This window comes from Dama dama, chromosome 10, assembly GCF_033118175.1.
Source record: "Dama dama isolate Ldn47 chromosome 10, ASM3311817v1, whole genome shotgun sequence".
Lineage (NCBI taxonomy): Eukaryota > Metazoa > Chordata > Mammalia > Artiodactyla > Cervidae > Dama > Dama dama.
Window position 1 is genome coordinate 21,776,388 of NC_083690.1, and position 20,746 is coordinate 21,797,133.

Consider the following 20,746-nt stretch of genomic DNA (forward strand, 5'->3'; position numbering starts at 1 on the left):
ATGGGAGATTGGTTCCAGGACCCCTACTCCCACCTCGTGAATACCAAAATCCGAGGATGCTCAAGTCCAAGGATGGCATAGTACTATCAGTCCTCCATATTCACAGGTCGCCCCAGCTGTGGAGTCAACCAATCACGGGGTAGAACCCACAGAAGGGAGGGCTGACTGCATATATATGCTGAATACACATTGAATCTGAATACACAGCAAACAGCAAGTGGCAGAAAGGGTAAAATGGAGTTAAAGTGTTCCAAAACCCTGAAGGGGTAAAAATTACTAGTTTTTCTTACACTCTTAAAAATCAAGAATGCATACTGAAATCACAAGGATAACCACTGAAAGAAGGGCAAAAGAATGAATAACAGAAGTGAAAAACTGGAATTTAAAAAATGGTTGATTGATCTAAAAGAAGAGAAAAAGAAATACAAAACAGATGGGGTAAAACTAAATACATTAGTGATCATACTAAATGTAAATAAACCAAGAACACCAATTAAGCCACCCTACCATCATATAGATACTGTTAGCCACAGCTACAGGTAAAGAATTCGAGGCACAGAGAAGTGAGCTGCCCAAGACTGTCCAGCTAGGAAGTCATGGTACCAGGGTTCAAACCTAGCAGCCTGCCCCCGAGGCCCGAGCAGGCCACCTCCTGTCCGTTCACCCAACACTGTTTTAGGTCAGCCCTTCCACAGGACTCTACCCAGATTCCTGTAACAAGTTCCTATCCAGGGCTTGCTGGTGCCACATCGTTGCCATGGTGACCATGCTAAGTCACAAACTGGATCTCATCTCTCTTCCAAATTAAAATCTCTTCCTGGATTCTCATTTACTTCAGGACAAATGTGTATGGTCATAACAGGTCCTTCCAGATGAAGCCTCTGGCAACCTCCCTCCCCCTTCATCCACCGCTTCCCGCCTTCCTGTCCTACATTCCAGGAAGACAGGACTCCTGGGATTTCCAGAAAGCGCAAACAGTTTCCCCAGCCTGGGATGCGCAGGTTATGCTCTGATGCCCGCTCCTCGGTAGAGGTCCCGTGAAGGTCAGGGTCAGCCCCGCCTCCCCATCCCTGAGCCCTTTCTCTGTGCCACGCGCTGTGCTGAATGCTTAGGGCATCTTTCCATTTAACTCCATGAAGTACCATCACTCTTCATCTTCTAGATAGAAAGCCAAATGCAGAAAGGCTAAGTGGATTACCCAAGCAAATCCACTCATCCAGTTGGTAAATATTTACTTAGTAACTACTTAGTAGTTACTTACTTGTGCCTGGCACTCTCCTAAGTGGGGGGAAAAGAACAGAACAAACAGCCCGGCCCTCCTGTGAGCACACAAACCATTTTAGGTATACTCACTGTATCCCACACATAGCTCTAGTGGTGAAGAACCCGTCTGCCAACGCAGGAGATGCCAGGTTCAATGCCTGGGTGGGGAAGATCCCCTGGAGGAGGGCATGGCAACCCATTCCAGTATTCTTGCCAGGAGAATCCACGTGGACAGAAGAGCCTGGTGGGCTACAGTCCATGGGGCCACAGAGTTGGACACGACTGGAGCGACCCAGCACACACACACGACTGTGTGTCACCAGAGAGTGACTGTTGGTACTAAGTGACATGAAGCAAAGCGGGGAGGAGGGAGAGAATGTGAAGCTGGCTGCAGTGTTTTAAAAGGTGGCCAGGGCAGGTCTAGCTGCGAGGCTGACATCTGATCAAAGACATTAGGAGATAAGGGAGTGAGCCGTGGGGCACCTGAAGAGAAAAGGCTTCCGAGCACAACAGCTGGAAGTGGCTGGAGGTGGGGTGGGAATGTGGGGGTGCCTTGAGGGAGGAAAAGCAGAAAGCACACGCTGAAATCTTCATTATCTATCCACCAACCTGATCCCAACTAGACAGCGAGCTCCTCAGAGAATGGTCCTATCTCCAGACAGACAGGAGGCGTTGCTAAACAAAGAAAAGTGAAAGTGAAGTCGCTCAGTTATGTCTGACCCTTTGGGACTCCATGGGCCGTAGACTGCCAGGCTCCTCCATCCATGGGATTTTCCAGGCAAGAATACTGGAGTGGTTTGTCGTTTCTTTCTCCAGGGGATCTTCCCAACCCAGGAATCGAACCTGTGTCTCCCGCAGTGCAGGCAGACTCTACCATCTGAGCCACCAGGGAAGCTTGGGCTTTAATTTTGAATCAGACAATTAAAGGGGCACCTCCCCCAACACACCCTTTTATGGATTTGGAACCCTGAGGCTGGCACTGACAAGGCATCATTGCCCACCCCGTGCCTTCTGTTCCCTGCTGTCTGGAGAGATGAGGACTCTGACACGACGCCCCTGTCTCCTAGGAACTGGATCTGTACACTGCAGGCCTCTGTGAAATCTTCCTAAACCAAGGAAAGCTACAGGAGAGCCTGCCAGCAGCAGGCAGGCCCGATTCTGACCGCAACACTGGTTTCACTCACGTTGTCTTCCCATTTTCTTAAAGAAAAACTGAGCTGTTATAAACCCAAAGAGCAAGTCAAATTAATGTCAGCCTACTGCACATGCTAAGAAACGGGGTACCAAGCTGATGGGTTAAGCAGCATCAGGCAAAAACCTGTCTGGGAGAGAAGGGCTCTGGGCCTCTGTGAGGAAATGTGGGGAGGGGGTGAGAAACATGGCCGAGGCCAGACCCAGTCAGGACTGGGCTGCAGAGGGTTCTAAATGAGGCAGACCCAACCCGCCCAGAGAGGGCACACCTACCAGATGACCCGTCTCAGACAGAACAGAGCCACAAAAAGAAAACCCAAGACGTGGGAGAATTCAGGAGGTGCCAGGGAAGGAGAAAGGGCATTCTGGGGGCTGAGGGTGGCTTCAAGCCACACCCTATGGAGTGACAGTAACCTGGAATCAGTCACAGGACCCACAGGAATACACGCTCCAGGGAGAGGGGATTTATCAGGCCTTTGCTTCTTCCAGGCAGACAGATACAGAGGGGAAACCTATATGGGGAGATACTGATTATTCAAATACTTGAAAATCATCTTCCAAATTCTAAGGAGAGAGTGATCTTTCAATACTCGCCTTATTATTAAAATGACTACGGTATCTATGTATTTTACAACACGTGAACATTTTCAGACATAAAGACACCTCTCAAATGATCAGTGTACTACATGGTTACATTCTCTCATACAACCTAAAGCACAATCTTACCAGTTAAAATTAGGTTTATGGTGCTGTACTTTAGGTTTTATGGTTCACTCATCCTTGGTTAGGAACGGCCTCTCGGCCCTAACCCTAAACCATAATGCTGTGCCGTAGGAGAATAAGATCTGTCCTGTGATCTGTATCCAACAATTCTTAGGAAGAATGATGGCTGGTGGTACTTATGTAAACTGAAACCCCTATCCACTTATAATGCCCCTCAACTCATATCGAATAAGCATTCCCACATAGGCTAAGAACTTGAAGGACGGACTTGTAAGACACCTTTGATAATGGTGATCTCTAGTGCCCCCAAGTGGTCATAAGTGATGTGACATCCTCAATAGGGAGTCATCCTGAGAGGTGGCAAAACCTGGAAATTTTTATCACAACGGGATGGCTGAAAACGAGGATATCAGGGGCAAAAGAGGGTCCAGAAAAGATGGCTCCTTTTATACCACTGTTGCTTCCCATCATAAAATCTTGGTAGAAGAGAGAAATAATACAAAAGTTTGAAAGCCCACTGGAATTGAGTTAAAATGTGAATTTTTGTCTACTTCCACGGCCCAGGAAAAACTGCCTCTTGAAGAAAATGGCTGCATTTATTTTTCATTATGAAAATTAAATAAGCATGGATGTGATTTTTTTTTTTTTTGCTTTAAAATGTTACTTACAAAATGTATGTATCCTTCTGTAACTTGTTTTCACTTAATACTACAACTTTAAAGCATTTTGTATACATCAGTGTAGTACAAGTACCTGTTTAATTTCCAATGTTAGTTAATACCAAAAATATGAAGGTTGGCAAGGGAGAAAGAGGAATATGGCTTGAAGAGGGCATCATGTAATAAATTTATTATATTTTATTACATTTTTCCACTTTTCTCTTAAATTCCAACTGTATACTATATAATCAACTGCTGTTCCAGAAATAAAACATTTTAAACATAAAAATATAAATTCTGCTTCTTAAAAGTGCATACACTTTGAATAATAAAACATACAAATAAATAACAGAAGTCAGTGACACATCTCATGCACTTGTTCTAAAATAATTTAAAATGTATGATACACTTTGTTTCCAGCCTCAAGGAAAGACATCCTGCCTTCCATATTACTGTACAACTAAAAAAGAAAATTATACACAAATCACTATGAATGGTGCATGACCACCACCAAAGCATTTTGTTATACAGTGATATGACATGCAGCTTTTAAGACGACTATAGAAATTCCACTGTAAAAACTTAAGAGTTCAATCAATAAACTACTTTTGTAATGGGGCTTGAATTCAATTTTAACCAGTGGTGAGAGGCACAGTTGGTGAGCAAAACCAAAGGGAACATAAATGCATATTTGAAAGGCCGACAAAGAGAACTTCAGCTCCAGAAACACGGTAACTGCCTCCCCATTTGGTATAATGACACCTCACCATTTAGAATAGCACCTAGGGGATTTCATATTGCATTCTCACCATTACAACAGGTATCACTGCTCAGGGCAGCCTTTCTAAAGGAGCATTTCCAACTTGGGTTTTTACTTCTAACTTATTCCTTGAAGTGTTGAAAAACTCCGGTAAATTGTGTTTTCTTTTTCTGCAGGCAGCATCATGCTTAACAGGAAGAAACCACCTGAGAAGCACAGCATCTTATTTTGAATATATTTGGAGTGCATTCAGCTCACCACAGATTAAAACTAAATTTCATTCGCCTCCACAGGTAACACATACTGCCAAATTTTTGGATCAATATTCATTTTTTTAGTTACATGAAAAAAATACTGAGGGTACCCACACCCCCCCCCAAAAAAAAACCCAAATAAAATGCTTCACATTCATTTTTAAACTTAAAAAAAGGAAAAAAGAATTCCTGAAACTACGACCGGGATAGTAGAGAGTGAGCTAAATATTCCTAACAGGAAACTGGGCAGCAGCCTAGGGTTTGCTACTATAATTATTGCAAGGTGACCATGGTCTATCATAATCAGGGACAGTGTTTTCAAAGCCACTGGAGGTTTTACTTTAGCATTTTCTAACTCAGAGTGACCGCCCTGCTCCCCGCCAGGGTCTGGCCCTGCTGTGGCCTCTGGTGGAGAGGCTGTGGGAAGGAGGCAAGCCCCACGGGACACTGACTGCTCCAGCGAACTAAAGACCCCCGGCTCCCACCAGACAGGCAAGTGCTGAGGTACACAGTGCTCCGAGCTCCTCACATCAGAAAGGCCCCCCCCCCCTTATTACAAACGGGAGGTTGATCAGTAACTCTTATTTTTTTCCTTGTCTCTCCAAAGCAACAGAGGACTCTGAGTCATTTGTGAGTACCTCACACGGCAGTGATTCTTGCCATAGTTCTCAGCAAAGGGAAGGTGTATCACAGTGCTTCTCAATTCTGCAAATTAGAAACACTTCAGAGCTTTAAATACATTGATGGTAGTTCCTGGGACCTGCCGCTACACTAATTAGATCAAAAGCTGAGGAGTGGGACCGAGGCATTTTTAAAAGTTCCCCAGACGATTCTAGTGAGCGCTGGGTATCCGAACCTCAGACAAGTTCTTCACAAGAGGCTTGATGGAATCCAGGAGAATACGTGAGATCTGAAAAGAGCCTCCCACGTCTGGATCTCCCTTCTCCCTCAACTGGGAAACACCAGTCTTAGACGACTGTGAGCAGCTCTAGAACCTAACCCGCTGTGGACGCTACTGTACTTCTCAGTCTCATTATGACCAGTGGTGGGGAGGCGCCAAAGCTTTCCAGAACAGCTCTAAGTCTCTACAAAAGTGTCTGAAAATTGTTAGCACTGTTAGGAGTCACATTCTTTCCTTGTGACCACAATAGAACCCTAGAAGATATAAAAAATTAAGATCTATAGAAAATGGCAGGTTATTTTTAGAACAAAATACTTTAGGAAAGTCTTCTGGCTAAATACAGTATATAAACCACTGTGTGTTCAACACACCCATTTCCACTCCTGCTTGTAAAATACTTATTTTACACACAATCTTGCCAATGATTAAAAAAAAAAAAAAATCAGCAAAGAGAAACACATGCAAAGCAAAACATCACATTCATGCTTTTCAATACTGATTACAGAATTACAAATTCAAAAATAGAGCTCCATAATCTAAGAGATGTCTTTTTTTTTTTCAAACTTACATTGAGTGTAAGTAGTCTGCATTTTTTCTTAGTTGCTTGCATAGGTAGTAAGAGCATGCTTTCTGGGTTAGATGGAGGCCATGCAAAATTATTTCCATTACTTGGGGGGAAAAAATGATTTGGTCATGCTCAAAGTGCAGATGCAAAAACACTTTGAGAGTTGATCAAAAGGCAGTATGGACTGACTGTTCATTTAAATAAAAGCATGGGATCCCCCCCCAAATATGGAGTTAGCAATAAAATTACTCTTTAAGAAACTGAAGACATACAGCCTGCACAGTCACAGCTATTTTTTGTGTTTATGTTTATGATATAGGCACTGGTTTGTCAGCAACTTTAGCTCTTCTCAATTCCAAGTAATACAAAGTTCAGTGCGCCTCACAGAATATGTGTTTTTATTGAAGCTGTGCTTGTGATTTACATACTATCTCAGAAATCCAACCCGGAAACACTACTAATCTTTGCATCAATAATTATTATAACCTACACAGGAAAGCAGCATCTCCAGCTGCTCAGAAATTTGTCAGAACGAAATTTAATGTCGGATGTCAATCTACTTTTTAAAACATCTTTATTTGACACAAATGAGCCTTGTTCACACCTCTACTGTTCCTTTTTTCGTAAAGGCTGTCACCTGTTTCTGTCCTGTTTTCTTCATGATAGGTTATTTCAGAGGGATGACCATTTTTCTCCCCACCCACCCACAGAAATCCCCACATCCACCTCACACAAATGCAGATGACCAAATTCTAATGAAGAGTGACTTCGGATCGGATTTCCAACCTCTAAGCAGTAGAGACAGCACAGTCTGAAACAGAGGATGTGACAGTAAATGTCTCCAAAGATGAAGAAGGGCACTTTTGGTTTCCAGAACAGAACAGACTTGTTCAAGAGGCCCACAAGCCTCAGCCGATCACCAGGATCCACTTGATCTTTCTGCTTGGGAGGACTGTCGCCCCGTCTAGGACGTCACTGGCACCCCTGACTCATCAGCTGTGCTCCCAGGGCTCCTCAGCTACAGCAAACTCCCGAAGCTCTCAGCTTGCCTTTACAAGCAAAGCAGGCCCTCAACAAATGTTTGCAGAGTGAATGATGAAAGAAGGATTACAGAAGAGGTCAGGGCAGCCTCATAGACAATAAGAGTATTTTGCTATACCACAAACACTCCCACACCCATTTCTATTGGTCCAGTGGAGCATTCCTTACTTTCAGTTAGGCTGCTTTCAGGATGAGAAAATACACAAAAAAGGTGGGAGACAGCCTTGAGGTGTCACGAGATTAAGTTTCTTTGTGCTTCCACATTACATTAGGGGTTACAAAGGCAAGGTGCAGGGCTGTCGGAAGGAATGATGAAGACTCAGTGCATTCAATGTTCACAGGACAAGAAATCAAGAATAAAGGTTTTAAAAAGCAAACAAACATTACAGGTGCAACACTACTATTGGTGATTATTTTGTGCCTATCAGGAAATATGACTGCTCTAATCAGGCCCACCTGGTTGTCAACTAGGAACCCAGGTCTACCATCTTCAGCAGATGATTTTTAACCCCAAAACACATCATCGTGCCAAACATCACTAAGAGAGAAAACAGAACACCAAGTCCCTAACTCTACCAGAGAACCAAACTGAACCAAGTATAATTTTTCTGTAAGATACTTCACACCAAAAAGAGCATCTCCAAACTTTTGGGCAAAATATTCTTTTTCTGTGGCTTAGGTTGCAACCTAATAATTAAGGATGAAATTTTCATTGCTTACCAAGATGCCTAGACAGTGCCATAATATTTCCTGATTTTTTTACCATTTAAATCTGAAACAGGAACTAAATTCCATAGACATACAGTTTATAGATATGCAAAGTTTATTTCTAGATCCCATGGAACTTTAATAGTTTTCATAGATTTGGGTGTTTTTTTTTTATTATAAAGACACTAAACACAACAGAAAATCCATTCTTGGAGAACTCCGGAATAAAAATATTTACCACTGGGAAAATAAAATTACATTCTATTAATGCTTAACTGTTTATATTCCCCACCCCCCAAAAAAGTGTTATTAAAACAATGAGTAGTCCAACTATGATTCTAAGACTGTTTCAGAGCTTCAGATAAAAAGATTTCAAATGAGATTTACCTATTAAAGAAAGATGAGAGGTTCTAATTAGACAAACACTCAATTCCAAATATTGACAACCCCCTGGTGCAATCTTTTAAGGAAATAGAAGTGATACAGGAAAACTCACGGTGGCTAAATACTGATGGAGCTGTCAATGTGCTGCTCGGAGCAACAAGATCAAGACGGAAGGCAGTCAGCCCGGCAGCGGAGAGTGAGGCCGCTCTGGGGAGCCAGACGCCTGCACGGTGAGATGAAGACTCCTGGCAGAGTGGGAGAGTTAGGATCAAGCACAAGAGGCTCAGAGTAAGTGGATTTCACGGAGCACTAGCATTAAGTCTCACAAGGCCCGTGTGTTGTCTTAAACGTCGCAGGGGTCTAAAATTCCAGCTTACCCTCAACACACATGGCCTCCAGACTTGCAAGTTAACCTGCTAGTGCTCCAATTAGCAGCAAAATAAAGTAACCTACTAGAGGCAGTTCCCTAGAGGTATTCATAGAAAAGAAAGGGGAAAAAAAGAAAAACAGGGCAGCTCAGAATTCATAGCTATGCATGTAATGTATGTTCTAGTTACTTCACACACAGCAATACTGAAAAGGGAGACTATATAAATGGATCTGTGTACAAGGTGTTCAGGAAGAACCTGAAGAGTCCATGACTTAAAAAAAAAAAAGTTAATATGTAAAAGCATATAAACTTAGCATGCTATATTTCACAGCAAAGTGACAAATGCTATTCAAAGAGAATCAGAACCATGACTATCTTTGACATTTTAAAAAATGGAAAAAAAAAAAACCTAAAAATCCCAGAACACCTCCTAAAAGCTTGAAATAATCTATATACATATCTTGCTTATCTGTGAATTTCTTGAGGTTCCCTTTTACTCGAAACAAGAAACACAAATTTTCACTGACAATGCCAGATGAAACAGGCTCCATCCTGCTTGTGAGTTTCTGGGTTAGGGATTAAATCTTCAGCACAAAGAAGAAATAAATGCATTCCTGAAAAACAATCACAACGAGGCCTGACAGGCAGGACCCAAGTGTGCACGTGACACTGTCACACATCGCTCGAAAATACCATCACTGGCTGCTGGCATCAGGCAGCTTCTTTCCTCTCCAAGTTACAAGATGAGGAAACACGGGTGTGCGTACTCGGGGCAGCATGGAGCTTTCAATTTCTAACATAGAAAAAAAAGCAACACCAGAGAAGGAAATGGCACAGATTTATGCATCCAGTCTAGAATTCATTTCTTTTTTTCCAGGAATCTTCTCTAGTCCATTTCAAAACCCTAATGACCTTAGTGAGCAAATTTACAAGGGAAAAAAAAAATAATTTAACTACTAGTGACTGGCTTTCTGGCTATCCGACTTGCCATCTCTTAGGACACATCCCACAGGTCAAGACAGCTTCTGGCAACGCACGTCTTTGCAGATAGGAAGGTGGTGAAAGACTTCATTTCTACCTCTAAAAACTTCTCTCTGTGGCAGGAGGAGAAATAAGAGCCACCCACAGGCCACCTTCTTCTTTGATCCTTTCACAGATGCGCAACCGTCCTCCACTCGCTGAGAATATACCTGAGAAACATTAGTGTTAAAATATCGCCCTTGACAAAGACGGGTAAGATGGGGCCAAAGTGCAGAAAGCGACAGTTCTTCCCTCGGTCTGTTTCACTGTTAGCGTCACAGTTTATAAGAGTTCCTGGTGCCAGATGACAATCCACAGTCGACGACAAATTCCGCTCAGATAAAACCCAAGTCAAGTAATTCATTTTTCTACAGAGCACATTAGTGATAGCTTAACTGGTTTCACAGGTTTCAAATCTTCAGTGTCCAATGAGAGTCACTGAGTTCTCTAGAAAGAAGTATGTACAGTTGCTAAAGGGACCGTCCAGGGTATCGTCTATAATTATTTCAGTTAGCTTGGTGTCAATGCTTTGCCTATGGCTGTTATTTGGTTCAATGGCAGAATAAGGCGACGCTTTTAACAATTTGCAATTGAATTCTCCACATACACACACACGCGCTCACATACACACACACACACACACACACACACACACACACACACACACGGCAGGCACGTGACCCCAAAAAAATACAAAACAGAAGCATAAAGGGCTTTGGTGGGAGGGAAGGGGTTCTAAATAAATTACCATCTTTACAGATAAAACACTTGGGACTGCAGGAGTATCACTGAGGTTTCTGAGAAGGCCGTGCAGAGGTTTGCATGCTAGAAGGTAACTTTTTGGAGGATTTCTCAGCAGACTGCCTGCACCCAGGAGACGAGGGTGCCATGGAATCGAGCTGGGAAGTCTTGGACTTGCGAGCGGACAGCAGGGAATGTTTAGCAGAAGCGGGGTCCTTGGAGGCAAGCGGCTCTTTCCCAACCGCACTGGCATTTGGCTGCTGGGTGCCTGGCACCTGGGAGCCCTTCTCTGCCTTGTCATCCACTGTGCTCTTACACACCGACTTGACGGAGCCCCCGCCTGGCTTCTTGGACAGCAAGGTGGTCTTGCCCAGATCTGTCGACCGCCGGGTCTCCTTCTGTCTCAAGGCCGACTTGAAGAAGGACAGCCCCTTGTCCTCGGACTTGCTGTCCCTCTTCAGACCGGCCTTCACACTCATGCTGGGGGAGCGCAGGCTGGCCATGGAGGAGCTCCGCACGTGCTTGCCGTCCGCCCGGCCGTCCCCGGCCCTGGCCTGGCTCACACGCGGGGAGTTGGGTTTGGAGCTGGAGGTGACGCTGGCCCTGTCGGAAACCAGGCTGTGTCTGGAACCCTCTCGGCTTAAGCTCCTGTCTGAAGTCCTGCTCTTCCCAGGAGGGAAGGGGCCCCTTGGGGCGGGGCCTGAGGCTTTCTTGGCAGATGTGGAGGAAGCAGTGTAAGCGAGGGAAGAGGCCGACTTCTGCTTCTGGAGCGAAGGGGACGACACGGACTCGTGGGATTTGGGGGAGGACTCCTTCTTTGGGGCGGGGGCAGGGGAAGAATGCCGTCCGCTGGCCCTGGAGGAAGAATCGGCTTTGCTTCGGGAGCGGGAGGGCTTTCCGGACACTTTCACGGGAACGGGAGAAGAAGGGGACGTACTGGAAAGAGAGGACTCCTGGCTGGCCAAGGCTGGTCTCCCCTTGCGCAAGCTTCTCTCTGGCTCAGGAGTGCCTCTGGTGCTGGGGGCTCTCTTGGTTGTGCTCTCTGGTTTCTTTGCAAGGGAACCTGGGTGGCTTGGGGGTTTCACCTCTTTGACTGGAGAGCTGTCTACAGAATCACTCTGGTCCACGTAAGCAATCTGGTTATTGTTATCAAATGGATCAGAGACGGGGGGCAAGTGGTCCCCATGTGCCGAGCTTCTGCTCTGGGCGTCCGCCACACTGGAGTTCAACTTGCGGGAGTCCGACTCGTCTCTGAACACACCTTCCATGACGGCCAGAGGGGCCCGACCCACAGCCTTGTGCTCCCGCCGACTGTGACTGTCGCTCGAGTCCTGGTGGCTGCTGGACAGGTTCCTCAAGCTACCGAAGCAGGAGATGGAGACCTTGTCATCCACGGCCTCCCCGATCTTCTCCAGGGTGGACGCAGAGGTGTGAATTGGAGAGTCCCCTGAGAAGCGGGAAGGGGAACTGGAGCGCATTTGCAGCTTGGCAGACAGGGACCAGGAAGGCCGGATGCAACTTTCATTGACGGCCAAGGGGCTGGTGACAGACGGTCTGGATGACAAGCTCTGGCGCTGGACACTTCTCACAAACGGACGAGTTGAGAAGCCTCCTGAAAGCAGCAAAGAGATTACCATTAAGCCAAGCCAACAAGACGTGCTAGTAACATCTACACACCAAAGGAAGGCCAGCCTCAGGGGACGACGGGAGCGTGACCTTCAGAGCCAGTGCATCTGGGGTCAGTGAGTCGTCATGCGAGTTTAACTTCTCTAAGCCTGTACCTATAAAATAGAGGCGTTCTAACTTGGGGATCAGCAGACCATCTCCTTGCTCGACATCAGGGCTCAGCAGACTTTTCCGCTAACGGCCAAGACAGTAAATATTTTAGGCTTTGTGGGGCAGCTGTTCAACTCTGCCACCCTAGTGCAAAAGCAGCCACAGGCGACACACAGGCGGGCTGTATTCCAACAAAACTTTTCTTGTTAACAAATAAAGACAAGGACCATATTCGGCCTGTGGGCCATAATTTCCTGACCCTTATAACTCACAGAGCTACTAGGAGAATTAAATAAAATCTTCAAAGTCCTGTGCCCGGCAAGGCACCTGACATTGCATACTACTCAATAAACGTGAGCTACTTCATTTATGGCTTCTTCATCTTACTAACGACACTGGGGCCCACAGCAGCAAGGTCCGTGGCCATGACCACACAGGTAAATAGAGGTAGAGCCAACACCAGAACCACAACCTCTTGCCCCAACTCAACATCACAGGCAGCGGGCCTGTGATCGCTGACTGTGAAAGCCATCAGTGGAAAGAACTAGAGACAATACGCTTCTACCCTGAGTGCCTTAAAATCTTCAAGAAAAATATTCGTAATTAGAGCAGTAAGTGACTTTAAACTTTCAAAGAAAATATCCTAAATGAAATTCTCCACACACTTGCTACTGGAGCTGTGGTATTAAAACAACTCCATCCGGATGAGACCCTGAGATCTAGGCCCTGATCCATGGGCACCACCCAACACAACTGTATGATGACCCTCTAGGATACCAATTCCCCCAACTCTGCCATTTAAAACAGACTGGGGGCAAACCATATCTAGGCTCACTGTTGAAACAACAGTGAACTCGAAGTTTAAAGGCTGTGCCGAAAACCACCTCTAGACAATAAACAAGCCAAGGGGCTCAGTCAGTTTTTTATAAAATGTCAGGAGCGCCAGCCGGGAGCTTGGTGGTTACAGCACAAGACTCTAAGGCTACAAATGAAGAAGCAACAGTCAGAAGAAGGGGCAGAGCTGGAGGTGGGTCGGAGTTCTCCACGTTGGGCCTTCTACAGACTCCTGCTTTCTTCCTGCAGTTCATGTTCTCAGATTTACCCATCACCACTAGCAAGCAGTGGTTTACTGGAAGCGATGGAAATGCAGGCTGCAGACTGAGACCTGCTGGCGGTGTCACCGAGCTCATGGTATTCCATAGAGGCTGAGGCGCACTCTCTCCCCCTCCCAATGCTCAGGACTCCAGCTGCCTGACCACCTCCCCCCCGCCTGGGGTCCTGGGTGGAGCGGAGGGCTGTGTTGCCACTAGTCCAGCAGGAGCTGAAGGCAAAAACACCAGAGCTCAATTTTTATCAGCTTTTCCAAGCTTGTATACTCTATTTTCAAAATTCCCCCAAAGAGCTTTACACAAAGGCAAAGGTTCTTCTTCTAGCTGCTTCTGTACTCCCCAAGCACGCACCCCAAGTCCTTCCAGGGAGACAGCGTGGTGGGAAGGTGAGAAGCCGAGCAAGTTGGGGGCCCCCACACCAGGCCCCGCATAGCAGCTCATCCCCAGGCGGCCTCCCGCAAAGCCCTCGGCCAATCACAAGCTCACTGAGTCCCCTCACAGCTAACTCTGAAGAGTTTAAAAAGCAGTTTGATTAAACTGTACCCGTTACCGTACAGAGTTAAAGCTCTAACCTCCACATTTAGACTTTAAAAGTGGAAAACGACAAAGTGGAAGGAAAAAGTCCTGAATCCCAGAGGAAAAGCAAAAGGCCCTGTGATATAAAAGGTTACGTACGATGCTGACCACAGCCACGCAACTGTCACCCCCTTTTATGTTCTCCCACCTCCTTCTTGGGACTTGGCTCCTCAAAATGAGGGAGCCTGAGCGCGTCCACGAGTGGCCATTGTGGAAATCTGTCACCGAAACCCAGACCCACCGTCGTCTTCACTCCTCTCCCCCGTCATCTCCACGGACTCGGACAGCGAGGCCAGGGAAGTGCGTCTGGAGGAAGCCGCAGAGGTCACGCTGGCTTGCTTGCTCCCTGGGAGCCGGCTCACCCAGTGTTCACACAAGGAGGAGCTCGTGGAGCCTGCAGGAAACGGAGTGGCACCAAGGTCAGGCCGGAAGCCCGGGGCCCTCCCTGCCGGGCCAGTGCTAACCCCCAGACCCCACACCGTGCCTGCTCCAAGGCCCCCCGTGAGGAGCAAAAAGAGGGCAGGCTCCCACACACGCCTGCAGCCGTAAAATCCAAGGACAGGGACGGACACTTCATAAAGCAAAGTCTTAAGTGCCGGCAACAGGATGGAACAGACACAACTGTTCATACCTTCCATCTACCCTACAAATGTTTACCGAGCACTGCACCCCAGGCACTGTTCTAAGTACTTGCCGTAATCCTCCAGAGAGATGAAAGCAAGCAGCGGTGTACTGTTACTTTCCTGGCCTATTTGGTGAAATTTTTAAATCATTTAAACCACAGTATTAATATACCACAAACACACACACACAGGGCCACGTGCCCTTCTGTCTTGTCTGTTCCAGGAAGGCCCTTAAATATGAGTGAGAACAACAGAAACCACTCCTGAGACGGAGAACGTGCAACAGCATGAGCATCTTGAGGAGACCTCAAGGGGGTGTCAGGTCCGAGCGCATCTCAGACTCTGGAAAGCACGGAGGGCCGGCACTGGAGTCCTGGAGTTCCCACCTTCTGTGAACTGAGAGGGCAGCTACAGACTGAGAGCTGCCCTGCGTGGGGCATGAGGCCCCAGGGGTCTCTCTGCTGCAGCGCTGCTTCCTCTGAGCGGCTTCCAGCTTACCCCTCACAAGCTTCGAGGGGCACAGGGATGAAAAACTGATCACACACTGCCATGTCCCAGTCCTCTGTCCTATCCTCTCAACTCCAACTTGGCATTGAGATGCATTCTCCCCGTTTGGATTGTGTGTGGCTGCATCAATATCAAGTGTGGATACTGCTTCTTGTGTTTGTTAAAACACTACAGACTAGATCTCATCAAACTAAACCCAAGCCTTCTAAGATTATTACAACCTTCAATCCTTCCCCTAACAGAATAGGCCAATCTTACTGGAAGAAAAAGAATAATTTCTAACAGTGCTTTACCCTTCACAAAAGGCTTTAATGCAAGTTTACCTGATCTGCTGCACACAACGACCCCATGAGGTAGGTAGTATTATTACACTCATGTTACGGATGACAAATAAGGTGGCTTAGATGGGACATGCTCCAAGATAAGCCAAGCAAAGGGTGGCAAAGCCACGTCTGGTTCTATTTCCAAATCGCTTGGTCCCTTGACTCTGAGAGCACCTAGTGGTGCTCCTTCTCAGCTCCCTCGCTCACTGACTCGACAAGTAAATACACAACCCTGCCCTGAGCCGGGCTCCACCCAACCTCCATGGGAACTCCTGGCTCACAGTGGCTCGTACATTCCAGCCCCGTTTCCCTGACTGCAACCATTCTGCCTCCCAGATTAAATGCCAGTGTGACAATTCACCCGATCCAACCAGCAGAATCAGGGGACCTTCTGGAGAAGTCCTCTGGGTCATCAAGTACCACCTTCTGTTCTCAGAAAAACCCCCCCTGGAGTAGAATGGCCTTACCCGCCACCGAGCTGTTGGCCGACCACGATGGTATAGCCGTCCGCCTCTGGTAGAAGAGGATGTACGCCGTCTGCGTGCAGACCTCATCTTCCGATAGCTGCTGCACGTCGCTGTCGTCGAAGCAGTACCAGAGGCCGTCCACGGAGTTCTTGCAGAACGCTGCCAAAGAGAGCCCACGAGCCGTCAGCACCGGGGTGGCCACCCTGGCCGCGCCGCTCCACCCACAGACACCGTTTCCCTGCCTCACATAATTCAAGAACTTTTTAAGGTCGCAGAGAAAGGGTAACAACAACAAAAAAAGCCAAATTCCAAATCATACACAGGCAAGATGCTTCAAGAAATTGCAACCTATTCCAAATGGATAAAATTCTACTTAATCTTAGAAAATGAGTATTTAGTTAAACGAGTGGCTTTCAACCAGAGATGATTTTGCCCCAGGGGACATCTGGTAATGAACGGAGACATTTTTGATTGTCAAAACTTGGGGGGCGGCGGGGCAGGTAGGATACTAGTGATGGCTGGGGGGTAGAGACCAGGGCTGCTGCTAAACATGCTACCGTGCACAGGATGGCCCCCACAACGAAGAGTTACCAGGAAACATGCTAACGTGCCAGGACTGAGAAGCCCTGTTTTAAGGATGCTGTAGCATTTTAGTGTTTCGAGACCTAGAAATAATGATATTAATAACAACAGCAGCTAACATTTGTTTAACTTGTTATGTATATCTTGTTATGTATATCTCATTGGAGTCCATGAAATTTGTTCTATTATCACTCCCATTTTACAGAGGCTCAAAATGATTAATTAGCTTGCCCAAGGTCACACAGCTGGTACAGCACAGGGTCCAGTTCGTTTCAGAATTATCTAGTCTTCGAGCTTGTTTTTAAACCCCCACCCTACCCTGTCTCCCTCAGAGGCAGCACAAACGGTGCCTCATGGAAGTCCCCCTGCAAATTGAGAACAGGGGCTCATGAATGCATGCGGCCTTCTCTCCAGATCAAATTCTAAGCCTGAGATAAGAATAAAGAGTGTTGAAGCACCAGCAAGAATAGACAGACACAGCTTAATGTGCGGTGAATCAATCAGGGAGTGTGATAAGCTTGATCCAGAAAGCTACATGCGTACCATTACTTTCTAAAAAGATCCATTTATTGGGGTGAACATAAATGAGTGCTACAATATTTGGCTGAATGCTGGGACAGACTCAGTAGGGCCCCGGGGGCAGGACACATAAGGTCCCCGAGTAGCACCAGGAGTGACAGGCTTGACAGGCCACAACCACTGGGTAAGTATGGATTCTGAGATGAAAGGGACCAGGCGTGGCAGGGCTACACCAGAGAGGTGTAAGACAAAGAGGAGCAGGCAAAGAATCTATGACTGCAGGGCAGGAAGTCGTCTGCAGCTGTGGACTCACTGGAACCAGAGGGGAAAGGGCCAGTGGAGGCGGTAAAACAGCAACTGTCTAGTCAGTGGCATGGTCAGGCTTGCACTACGGCCCAGCTGGAGAGGGGGTGCCGTCCGGGAGTGGGAGAAGGGGTGGGAGGAAAACCGTAAGGAGGAACGTGCCCAAGAGAAGGTGGCAGAGCAACCGTGTACGAGCTTCAGTCTGCTTCCGCTCGGGATGCTCCGTCCTCAGCCACAGCATGGAAACTCTCAGGGGCTTGTCAACAGGCTAATGATGTATTTATAAGATAAGTCTGTGTGCTTTTCTTCCCAGCACCATTTTCTAAATTGTTTTCTAGACCAGTGCTATGCAAATTGGGTTTCACAGACTGGGGCCAGTCCACAAGAGAAGCACCAAAATGGGGTAAGCCTTTAAAAACATTCTTAGTAGTCTGATATTTTTATTGTGTTTTTGCATAAGGTTTACGAAATCTTTTAAAAGATTCTTCATCGCAGATGGTTTGAGAAGCACTGCTCTGGAATCATTACAAGTCAGCCATACATATACCATGTAACTATAGGTAGAACCAGTGCAAAATAAAGAACACATTAAACATCCCAAGTGAAAGCTTAGAAATAAGGTATTTTTAACTTAACAATGCTCAAGTACTTAAATGTTCTTATGAGAGAAGCAATGGTATGGTCTAAGCATGGGAAAGGGGAAATAAATGCAGAATATATCTGAGTCACTCCTAGGTAACAGGCCCCAAGAAGCAGACATGAACACCTTCAGCTCCCTTGCATGGCCTCCAGGTTAAAATAGGGTTATTTGCCTTACGTCACAGAGCTAGGAAGATGTGTCTAGCTTCTAGCCCACATTCCTGTAACTAATTGTACTGCCTCCAAGGTAGTTATGGGTTTCCAGGCATTCTCCAGTCTATTCTATAAAAAGAGCAACATGATAGGCTAGCACTGTCCTATTTTCCCCAACAGTTTCTAGCTAGAAACCACACAACATGCTTGTCCATACTTTCCTGAGAAACAGTGTTCTGCATGGAAGACTCTTTACCAAAGCTGAAGCTACACAAACACCACCAGGGATGCTGGAGAAGGTGTTACTTCACCAGCTAATGAGTGAAATTAACTTCCCTCTAAGTCCCTTTCAATTCTCAGGATCCCTGAGTATATAACTCTGTGACTTAGTATCAAAGAATGGAGATATGACCAGGAATGCCACAAGAGGAAAAATCCAACTAGATACACAAAGTGGTTCCCACAGAATATAAATATAAAATATGTAAGATACAAAATCTAGTATTAAAATTTGTCTTTAATAGATTTTTCAGTAGATCCTCTATCTCCTTTTTCTCCTAGAAAGTGCTTCCGAGGGCAAGTAGAAGCCATCCAAAGCGCTCCACTATGAGATACACTCTATGACATACACCCCAAGTTGGATCATTCCTTTCACAAGTGACTGCAGCTTGCAGCATCTAAATATTGAAAGAATTTGAACTTAATGGGTTTTAAGAACAAAAGGTTGTGTCCAGTCACACTCAAGCTCTTGCCTCCTGGAGAAACAGCAAGTTAAGAGAGGACGTACACAAGGCCAAGGAGGGGTTCTGGGACCCAAGGCTCGTTCACCATGTTATGGGGCTAACTGCCAGGGAAGAGTCTCAGAAAGCCTGAAAGACCAACCGGCAGGCCAACCCTCCTCTATCTCCCCCTACGTTTATGAACCAATAGCACCCTGGGGTAGAAACCATTGAATTGAGGACACAAGAAAGTCCCAGAGAAGTGTTTCTGCCAAACGGGCTGAGTGGGAAGGACGCAGAAACCGCGCTGATTGGGAAGGATGCAGAAATCCAAGTCCTGGCCACCCACACATCAAGTTTCCCCCACACACAGATGTCCAGCCCCCAATATACGTGCCTACCCAGCATGCATGCATGCCCTGAACCCCATCACTCCATTTCTGAGACTCAATCTCAAAGAGATACAGAATTAATACACAGAAAAGGGGACTATGCACAAAGATGTTCACCAGTATCATCTTCAAAGTTAAAAACCAGAAATAATGTATGTGTTCAACAATAGGAAATGGTTATATATCACATTTGAGTTTCATCATCAGAATATCCTGCAGTCATTAAAAATAATGTTTACAAAAAGTAAGCATCTGCCCCATTAGTCTGGAAGGATTTCACGTGTAGGTAGTAGGTTACTAATCACAGCTTCCCCTGACCCTCCAGGAAGGGGGTGCTCCGGCCACTCTCTCCTCCCGGCTCCTGTTCTACCCACAGTCCACACTTCAATCACAGAATCTAATACACACTTCCGCTCTTTCATATTATGTGTGCCTATGCTGTCCCAACCACTTGCTTACATTCTCGGAAGACAGAGGCTGAGATTGTTTTTCGTTTCCAACATGTCTCTGATATGTTGTGGCCTATGGCAAGCAAGAGACAGAGGAGGTGCTCCACAGAGGTTCACCTGAACAGAGCACATCAGTACAAATCACAACAGTATAAAGTAATGGCTGAAACTTACAGGAAAACATTGGAAGTAAATACCACTTATCAAAATGTGACCTACTTACAATGGGATATTATTCAGCCTTAAAAAAGAAGGAAATTGTTACACACGGTACAACATGGGTGAATCCTGAATACATTACGCCAAGTGAAAAGCCAGACACAAAAGGACGCATATTGTATGATTCACTGACACGAGGTACCCAGAGTAATCAGTTTCAGAGAAAGAAGGGTGGCAGACACGGATGGGGAGGGGTCAACAGGGAGTTACTGCTTAATGGATGCGGAGTTTCAATTTGGGAAGATGAAAGAAACTCGAGATGGACAGTGGTCACGACTGCACGAAGATATAAATGAACTTAATGACACTGAACCATATGCTTAAAAATAGTTAAAAAGGAAAATTCTGTTGTGTGTTATTTATGACAGTTTCTAAAAACTATTACTATTTTTTTTCTTTTAAAGTTTTCGGCTGTGCCACACAGCATGTGGGCTCTGAGTTCCCTGACCAGGGACTGAGCCCTCACCCCCTAGAGTGGAAGTGCAAAGTCTTAGTCACTGGACTCCAGGGAATTCCCACCATTTTCTGAGTAATAATCTCACAGATTATTTTGGAGTGATATCCTCATGGGTTGATGGCACTATTCTTTCTGTCTCTTTCTAGTCTCTAAATTTCATGATGAGTGCTACTGCTTTGACAAATAAAAAAAATAAATTTGAACACAAAGCAAAAAGAAAAACCCTCACAAGTCACTTTAAAGACACCATTAAAAAAAAATGGTCCACAACCACTCCAAATCAGGGAGATGCTAGGCCCTCAAGGAAGCAGAGAGAACCTTAAACAGGGCTGTTCAGGTGAGGTCAACAAGGC

General features: G+C 46.0%; 1 protein-coding gene across 2 annotated transcripts in view; it reads right to left on the reverse strand.

The window, feature by feature from the left end:
* Positions 1 to 3,916: 3,916 nt before the first annotated feature.
* The window catches only part of USP31 (ubiquitin specific peptidase 31), a 79,755-nt gene continuing 62,925 nt past the window's right edge, over positions 3,917 to 20,746 (reverse strand). Inside the window, exons 14-17 of one of the 2 annotated variants that reach the window (XM_061153003.1) lie at positions 19,728 to 19,790; positions 15,962 to 16,120; positions 14,283 to 14,435; positions 3,917 to 12,192 (exon numbers count right to left, since the gene is read on the reverse strand). In XM_061153003.1, coding sequence (XP_061008986.1) covers positions 10,625 to 12,192; positions 14,283 to 14,435; positions 15,962 to 16,120; positions 19,728 to 19,790 — 1,943 coding nt within the window. In that variant the 3' untranslated portion in view covers positions 3,917 to 10,624. The remainder of the gene's footprint in view (positions 12,193 to 14,282; positions 14,436 to 15,961; positions 16,121 to 19,727; positions 19,791 to 20,746) is intronic. The other variant, XM_061153004.1, reaches the window with a different exon arrangement.